Source organism: Hippoglossus stenolepis, chromosome 16 (genome assembly GCF_022539355.2).
Source record: "Hippoglossus stenolepis isolate QCI-W04-F060 chromosome 16, HSTE1.2, whole genome shotgun sequence".
NCBI classification, from domain to species: Eukaryota; Metazoa; Chordata; class Actinopteri; order Pleuronectiformes; family Pleuronectidae; genus Hippoglossus; species Hippoglossus stenolepis.
This window is the reverse complement of record NC_061498.1, coordinates 3,374,496-3,382,832: the sequence shown is the minus strand read 5'-3', so window position 1 is coordinate 3,382,832 and position 8,337 is coordinate 3,374,496. Positions and strand designations below refer to the sequence as shown.

At 45.8% G+C, this 8,337-nt stretch overlaps 2 protein-coding genes across 2 annotated transcripts; one reads left to right on the top strand and one right to left on the bottom strand.

Moving 5' to 3' along the window:
• The first annotated feature begins 2,417 nt into the window (after nt 1-2,417).
• kdelr3 (KDEL endoplasmic reticulum protein retention receptor 3) lies at nt 2,418-6,202 on the top strand. Its single transcript, XM_035180247.2, has 5 exons — nt 2,418-2,852; nt 3,233-3,333; nt 3,928-4,086; nt 4,239-4,491; nt 4,978-6,202. Exons 1-5 carry the CDS (start codon nt 2,762-2,764, stop codon nt 5,019-5,021), a joined length of 648 nt encoding a protein of 215 aa, XP_035036138.1. The 5' UTR covers nt 2,418-2,761; the 3' UTR covers nt 5,022-6,202.
• Nucleotides 5,939-8,274, bottom strand: LOC118123109 (GTPase IMAP family member 4-like). Its single transcript, XM_047343997.1, has 2 exons — nt 7,874-8,274; nt 5,939-7,242 (listed from the first exon to the last, which is right to left on the bottom strand). The coding sequence occupies exons 1-2, from the start codon at nt 7,905-7,907 to the stop codon at nt 6,230-6,232; spliced, it is 1,047 nt and encodes a 348-aa protein (XP_047199953.1). The 5' UTR covers nt 7,908-8,274; the 3' UTR covers nt 5,939-6,229.
• Nucleotides 8,275-8,337: the final 63 nt, after the last annotated feature.

Here is an 8,337-nt window from a genome sequence, read left to right as displayed (position 1 = left end):
TTCTCTGAATGTCTTTCTCAGATGAGAAGAAAATGTGTCTTTGTAGATGCACCCGACCCCGAGGGGAGGAAAATCCACGGTGTGAATCTGAACAACTTACTCATTGTTACCCTGGTAAACAGGCTGATGATAAAATCAGATCTATGCAAAAATCAAGCGGCGATGCCCCAGAATTTAGAGAATATAGCAAAACCTTGTGCAAAATCATAATGATGCACAAGGTCCTTTTGGTTCATTTTTGCGTGATTATCAAACAGACATGGCACCGATCCGCTTAAATTGAAATCAAGCTGCACCAAATTTCCCACACTCCTAGATTTCAGTCCTGTAAATATGCCGGAATATTCTATTCTAGCAATGATAAAGAAAGGGATGTAATTTAGAACAATATAACGGGTTTTTCCTTGACCTCGAATGTGTTCAGTTGTTTTTGTGTAATGTTGCTTTGCAAACAAACGCACAGGGGGTGAAACCTGAATCTCCTCAGCAGAGGTGAGGACGGGTTGTGTCAGAGGACGGGAGGAGATGGAGGGTTTCAGACGGTCGTACTGTCCAGGGAGGAGATGACCGGGTGGACAGACTCCTCAGGCCACATGTGTGTGTGTGTGTGTGTGTGTGTGTGTGTGTGTGTGTGTGTATTAATAGCTACTAATCAGGCCTGGGTGTCAGATTAGGTTCCTGTAACCTTTTGCTCAGAACACCCTCATTACAACAGCACATATGGGTCAGCTCTGTCCACGGGATGTTCTCCACAGCACGTTTCCTGTCTGCGGATCTATACCTTCAGCCACATGCTCGTCTGAAGTAAAACACAAATAGGAGACGATTGAAGCGGAATCTTTTAAAAGATAAGAACACTTCTGCTAGAAGAACAGTCAACATGAACAACCCAGTGGCAGATGAAGGGCCCAGGCTCTGTGTTTAGAAGCTCCAGGGGTGTAGAAGGAGGCCGGTGCTCTCCGGTGCTGTGTGGTGCCCCCTCACTTCTCCGCACCATGCACCACACATGCACTCTGAGTAGGCTGACAGCGTTTTCCTCCGTGACCTCAGGTGCCCCGTGCCGGTTCTACTGCATCGAACATGAAAGTAGGATGCAGGCGCGCGGGATGTGTGCAAATCCAGAATCACCAGCCTGTAGGTTATTGTGAGAAGGAGGACGACAGGGGAGGAGGTGGGATCTGAAGGGAGACACCACAGTGATGACAGATGGAGGGTGAGTGGTTTCTGATGGTGATTCACCGAACAGGGTTTGGAAGAAAGGGAGGTAGGTGGAGAAACATCAGGAGAAGAGACAGAGAGTATTTTAAAACACTGGAAATCATGAATGCTGCACGTCGTCACTGGAGAGAAGTCACACACACATCTCAGTGCAAGATGAGATATTTTCATGTTGCAGATGATTGTTCATCATTTACTATGAGACACTGATGTCATCCACTGATTCAATTATCTGAGATTATCACAGTCTGATTATATCTTTACATTCATACGTCTGATTACATTAAACCAGGCCAGTACATTCACTATCTACATAGATAGATAGATAGAGACAGACAGACAGACAGATAGACAGACGGACAGATAGACAGACAGACAGACAGATAGACAGATAGAGAGATAGATAGATAGATAGATAGATAGACAGATAGACAGATAGACAGACAGACAGACAGACAGACAGATAGATAGATAGACAGATAGAGAGATAGATAGATCAGACAGATAGACAGATAGACAGATAGACAGACAGACAGACAGATAGATAGATAGATAGATAGATAGAGAGATAGATAGATAGATAGACAGATATAGACAGACAGACAGACAGACAGATAGATAGATAGACAGATAGAAAGACACAGACAGACAGACAGACAGATAGACAGATAGACAGACAGACAGACAGATAGATAGATAGACAGATAGAGAGATAGAATGACAGATAGACAGACAGACAGATAGATAGATAGATAGAGAGATGACAGACAGACAGACAGACAGACAGACAGACAGACAGACAGACAGACAGACAGACAGACAGACAGATAGATAGATAGATAGATAGAAGAAAGTTCCTCCTATTGAAAATGTCTTCTAATAGCTTTTTGCCTGCAGTCTAGCGCCACCTGCTGTTACCATCAGCTTATTGAAGATGACTGAAGTTAACCGGAAAGAGATCAAGCAGCGGTGGATACGCAGGGATTTTGCTTTTCAAAGTACAACAACATCACAATTTAACAAAACCCCCTCTATGACTTCTTTTTGGCGCTAAACACGCGTGGAGCTCAGCCGGGACACACACGCGCACGTTTTATAGAAAGGAGAGGTAAACGACTAACGCAAGTGCGCGTAACGACGAAGCGCGGGTTTTACTTTGAAAAACCACAACCGGAACAACCGCGCCGTATGCCGGATCCGGGTTAGCTTGATGCTAGCTCCTGCTGCGTGAGCTGTCAGCCACGTCACCTCCTCTGGAAACCCTCTCCTCTGCGCCTCCTGCTCCCACTCAGCGGAGAAACCTCCAAACCGTCACCTTTACTCACTTTGTCATCCAGAGGGTCGACGTGTGCGCTGCTGGACGAACCGGAAGTCCCGCTAGCCTGTTAGCTGGAGTTGTTTTTGGAGGCTAACTAACTCTGCCCTGTCTCCTGGGGACGTGTCAGGCCTGGTGGTGGTGGTGTTGTTGTTGTTGTTGTGGTTGCTGTATCCAGACTCTTTTTTTTGGTTGCTGTTGTTGTTGTTGAAGCACAACGTTAACAACATGAACGTCTTCCGTCTGGCGGGTGACACGTCTCACCTGGTGGCCATCATCATCCTGCTCCTGAAGATATGGAAGTCCAGGTCCTGTGCAGGTAGACTCACACTCCACAGCAGCACCCCCACTCCTCTGTACACTGCTGTTATCACTGGGATTTGCATCACATTACACACGCACCAGTGCACGGACACACTTTTTGCACTTTACAGACCTTGCTGCAGACGTGTGTGTGTTGTTTGGTGTTTGCACGATGCTGAGGAGTTCTGCAGGAGTGGAAGCGACGTGGCAAAGTTAACCAAGCAATCTGATGCCTGCTCCACCTTCAACACATCCGACTACATCTTTAAGACAAACTCAGTCTGCTCCTCTGCTGCTTTCTGCTCTTATTCAGTCCAGAAACCAGCAGTGAAAGAACCATGTCATCTGCAGAGGTCGTGTTATGATGGATAATCTCTTTTCTTTTCTTTTCTTTAGGCATCTCCGGGAAGTCCCAGGTGCTGTTTGCTCTGGTTTTCACCACCAGGTACCTCGACTTATTATCCGTCTTCATTTCCCCTTACAACACGGTCATGAAGGTAAGTGTGGACATCTCAAACACACAGTTAAACACACACACACACACACACATGTTGTCGCTAACACAACCCCAGTGGAAACATAGACTTTCTCATGCTGAGTGTGGCTACATATCTGAGTGATTAAGGTTTGTTCTGTGTGTGACTCTCACCACGAGCTTGTGCTATGAAGCAGGATTGGTGATTATCAGGGTATCTTCAGGCTTAACTCAGAGTTTTCAGTTAAATGAAGGTGGCTCACTTCTTACTGAGGTAAATCACCATGGTAACCTCGTGATATCAGATCAAAACGGCCGAACTGTTGAACACTCAGATCGCTGGAAAACCTGAGTCATCGATCTACAGGATCCTGACGTGGACCAAAGAGTTTAGGAGACACTAAAGTGAGAAATTCTAATGTCAGCAGATAAAAAAACAAAACAGAGGTTAGCTCGAAAACTGCAACTCTTTTCTTTGTTGTATACACACACACGGTTTTAATTTAAAGTTTACAAGTTAGTTGCTGACTCTAAGAACCTGAAAATGTCTGCATGTGTCACCTTCACTGTTTCACTGTGGCTTCATCCATGTTCAAATACTTCCCCCGGGTCTCAGGTGGTGTTCCTGGCGATGTCCTATGCCACCGTGTACCTGATCTACATGCGCTTCAGGAACACGTTCGACGCGGAGAATGACACGTTCCGCATCGAGTTCCTGTTGGTGCCCGTCATCGGACTGTCCTTCTTGGAGAACTACGCCTTCACCCCAATGGAGGTAAACAATCACTCTGCTGAATCAACAGTTATATCTTCATATTTATTTGCAGCTGCAGAGATTTGTTATAATTTATTGTTATTATATATATGTATTTATATGTTTATATATATATATACCTCACGTGTCTCCCTCCTGCTGCTTCCACCCAGATCCTCTGGACCTTCTCCATCTTCCTGGAGGCGGTGGCCATCATGCCCCAGCTCTTCATGATCACCAAAACTGGCGAGGCGGAGTCCATCACCACCCACTACCTGTTCTTCCTGGGCCTCTATCGAGCCCTCTACATCGCCAACTGGGTGTGGCGTTACCACACGGAGGGCTTCTTCGACCAGATCGCAGTGGTGTCTGGCGTCGTGCAGACCATCTTCTACTGCGATTTCTTCTACCTTTACGTCACAAGAGGTGAGTAGAGATATAAATGTAAATTATTTAGTGTAAACACTTTTGACTGTGGAGGCTTGTGGCTGTGATCCCTTCAGATCAGTGGAAGGAATCTAGAAGCTGTCACCTGAATTTCTGTTGATATAATTAACTATTATTAGTTGTATTATTGTTGTGTTATATTTCCTGACCTTTGCTTGATTTTAGATATAAAAAATAACTCAACCCTGGGCTGTAAATGTACTTGGTTGATTTAATGCGTTATAATGTTTGAACAGAATTGTCTGTCTACTGTGAGCTGTTAAGTAATTCATCCTGCTCGTCCAGTTGAGGAAGTCATGTATCATTCTACACAGTAGACAAAGTGAACAGTGTGAATCTGGTCACGTGAATGTGAATAGTGTTGGGTGTTATTTCAGCTGGTAAACCGAGGACATAGAGGAAGACTTTCACTTTTTAAATCATAACTGGTTTGTCCTCTCTTTCTGTCCCCCTGCCTGCGCGCAGTACTTAAAGGAAGAGGGAAGATGAGCCTGCCGATGCCGGTCTAAAGCCGAAGTCTGCGGCGAACCACCGATCTGTGCCTGCGACAGCGCCGCATTTCAACACAGCCGTTTAACTGTACACGTGTTTTTCAATAATGGGACTAAAGGTCTGCCCTGATTCTCTAGACCAAAACAAGTGCAACTCTTGAAATTGAATTTCTGTCCGACTGGCAGTTTGTGTTTGCGAGTGTGAGTTTACGAGTGTGTGTGTTTATAACTTAGCGATGTATTTTTGTTTGTTTTTGTAAGATGGAAATGTGGCACTTGAGCTGTGTCCCTGAGATGAGTAACACTATGCAAACTGTGCGTCGGTCTTTAGTTTCCCCTCTTTAGCTGCAGAGAGATAATCCACAAAATAATGTGCCTGAAAGTTGCGGTAGCCTTGTTGTACAGCTCTCAGATTCAGATTGTGTGGAGCTTTAGTTTCCACAAGGTGTAGCTACAGATCCGGTTCTTCCTGTTGGAGAGTACCCACACACTTCTAGACACCACTGGTCTTTCCTGAGGATTTACAGTAATTACATATATTATCGTATTTGTAAATGTGGACACTGTAATCATCCATAAAGTGTCTTCCTCTTTGATTATGTGATTACACACTCTTTACCAAGCATCGTTTTCCTAATTGCCAATTATGTTAACTTTGACTGTTTCCTCTTTGTCATCATCGTATTTTGTATCAAACATGTAAAGTTTCTTCATGGGAGAAAAAAAGGGCTAAATTCTTTTGTAATTTTTCCTCAATGGAACCAAAGATGGAACAAACAGCTGCTGAGACGCTTTAGTGAAACAAATGTTTTTGTCCTTCCCGGGTCTTTGACTGTCTTGTTGTGTTGAGGGTAAAAAAACGACATCAAAGCGTTTTCAATTTCTGTAAAATGTCTGTAGAGCGTGTTACTGACACAGAGGCGAATTGCACACAATTGCTATGACATTTCTTTTATTATAACACATGACTTCAGTCAACTCAAGGGTGTGGTGTTGTTCTTTGTTCCCAATCCACCTGGACGGAAACTCACCAGGATGTTTACCTATCTGTAAACTCCCCCAACACACACACACACACACACACACACACATGCATTGGCAGTGTGGGCTGAAAGTGCTGGTGCATCAGTGTTAAAGACAAATCAGATGTATGACACACAGTGGAATGAGTGAGTTGTTGAATAAAGACCATAACCCCACCACATGTGAACGCAGTCAAGTATCCCTCAGTGCAGGAAAGTTTTCCGGTGCTTGTACAACACCTTGCTTCCCTCCCTCACGGCCCCCCCCACCGCCTTGGCAGCAGAGGTGATGGAGAGCGGTGACGCTGCCAGAGCCACTGCCCTCTCCATCACCTTCACCTTCTTCACAGCTTTCCCTTCCCCCTCGTCCTTCCCCATGATTCCTGCCCCCTCTGCAGCTCCCTTCCCCAGCGCAGTCGCCAGCTCGCACCAGAAAAGTCCCTCCTCCCTCTTCCTGGCCTCTTCCTCCTCCCTCCTCCTCCTCTCTAACTCTGGTCCCTGCTCCTCTTTGACCTCCGCAAACTTCCGAGGGGACTCCAGTTTTTGTCCTCCCAGAATCCTCTCTTGTGTGTCCTTGATCACCTTCTCGGCCTCCCTAAACATCTCGTTGCTGTAGCAACCGCCTCCATTGGCCTCCACCATCTTGTCCACCTTCTTCAGCAGCTGCTCCACCTGTGGTGACTCTGTTGTCTTGTCCCTGTTATCGAAGACATGATACCCTCCACGGCAGCTGCTGACAAACTCCAGCAGCTCCTTGCTCTCCTTCAGGAAGTCGTCGGTGTGTTGGCCCTGCAGCTGGTCTCCCCCGGTGAACAGCACCACGGTGAACCTGCAGACTTCAGGACCAAATGTAGCCTTGATCCACTCCAGGGTGTCCCTTTCCTCTTTTGTGAACCTGCAGGGCTGCAGGGTTACTAAGAAGGCATGGGGCCCCGGAGAGGACAGGACGACACACCGCCCCACCTCCGCCATGACCTCCTGAGGGGGGAGCCGTGTGTGGAAGAACCCCGGGGTGTCGATCACAGACACGCTGCGCCCCTTCACTGTTCCAGTCCCCTTCTTGCATTGCGTGGTCACAGAAGAGGGGGACACGTCGGCCCAGAAAGCCGACCTGCCCAGGATGGTGTTGCCCGAGGAACTCCGGCCTGTTCCCGTCCTCCCCAGCAGGACGAGCCTCAGGGGTTCGGCCTCTGGTGTTGTGGATGATGCTGCACAGACTGTGGAGCAAATAATAATAATTGTTTTGGTTCTATAAAGCATGGATGATGTATTTATGCGTCTGGGGACAGACAGTGCCTGGACAGTTTCAGGTTATCCGGCCATCTCAAGAACGTCATGAGAGAATTTCTTCAAATTTGGTACAAACGTTCAGTTGGACTCAAGGATGAACTGATTAGATTTTGGTGGTCAAAGGTCAATGTGACCTTAAAAACACATTTTGCCCTGTGAACGCGATATCTTAAGAACGCCCAGAGAGAACGCTTTTAAATTTGGGCCAAATGTTCACTTAGTCTCACGGTTTAACTGATTTATATTTGGGTGATCAAAGGTCATAGGTCCAGGTCACTGTGACCTCACACAACATGTATCCAGCCTCTTGAAAGTGATATCTCAAGTCAGCCTTTATCTTTACATGTTGACCAGTTGTCACTTGGATTTAGGGATTAGATTTCAGTGGTAAATATTTTAAGTACATTTACAATGATTATTATTATACTTGTTATTTGGGCTATTTTTATTTATTTGACATTTTATGGACTACAGGCTGTTTGGTTTGTATGATGTATTTTTTTAAATAGTTGTCATCATAAACAGTCCAGTCTTGAGAATGACAGTAAATCCACATACCTTCATGTGACGCAGCACTTCCAGATGACGACATCACAACAGACGAGCTGTGATTTAAAAACAACACCTTCGTCCTGACGCTGATTCGAAGACTATAAAACACCTCGCGTGTTTCCAGATGCACTTTTCCTTTGAAATTATCTATTTCCACCAAACCGCTGGAAGCAGCTGCGCATCTGTCGCTGTCCTGTGATGAGAGAGAGATGCTCCACTCCGCCTCCAAAACAAAAACCTAAAAACTACAACCCCAAAGAAGTTATTATGAAGAGGAGACTGGTTTCTACACCAGTGACTAACTGGGCACGCACATGTTTTCACTGCGAGTCCTGATAATCTCACGCTGGTGAAATATACGTCCTGCTATAAGAAAAGAGAATTTGCTGTTGCAGTTTCTAGTCTGACCACTGGAAGGCGGTATAATCTAATTCTATGGGTGCCACTGTTTAATGAGCAGGATTTAAAAA

What these genes read in the sequence shown, in the direction of transcription:
- kdelr3 (XM_035180247.2), top strand. Translation starts at nt 2,762, where the DNA reads ATGAACGTCTTCCGTCTGGCGGGTGACACGTCTCACCTGGTGGCCATC. An exon ending in GAAGTCCAGGTCCTGTGCAG is followed by an intron (nt 2,853 to 3,232) that starts GTAGACTCACAC and finishes TCTTTTCTTTAG; the next exon opens with GCATCTCCGGGAAGTCCCAG. An exon ending in CTTACAACACGGTCATGAAG is followed by an intron (nt 3,334 to 3,927) that starts GTAAGTGTGGAC and finishes CCCGGGTCTCAG; the next exon opens with GTGGTGTTCCTGGCGATGTC.
- LOC118123109 (XM_047343997.1), bottom strand. Translation starts at nt 7,907, where the DNA reads ATGTCGTCATCTGGAAGTGCTGCGTCACATGAAG. An exon ending in AAGTGCTGCGTCACATGAAG is followed by an intron (nt 7,243 to 7,873) that starts GTATGTGGATTT and finishes TTTGCTCCACAG; the next exon opens with TCTGTGCAGCATCATCCACA.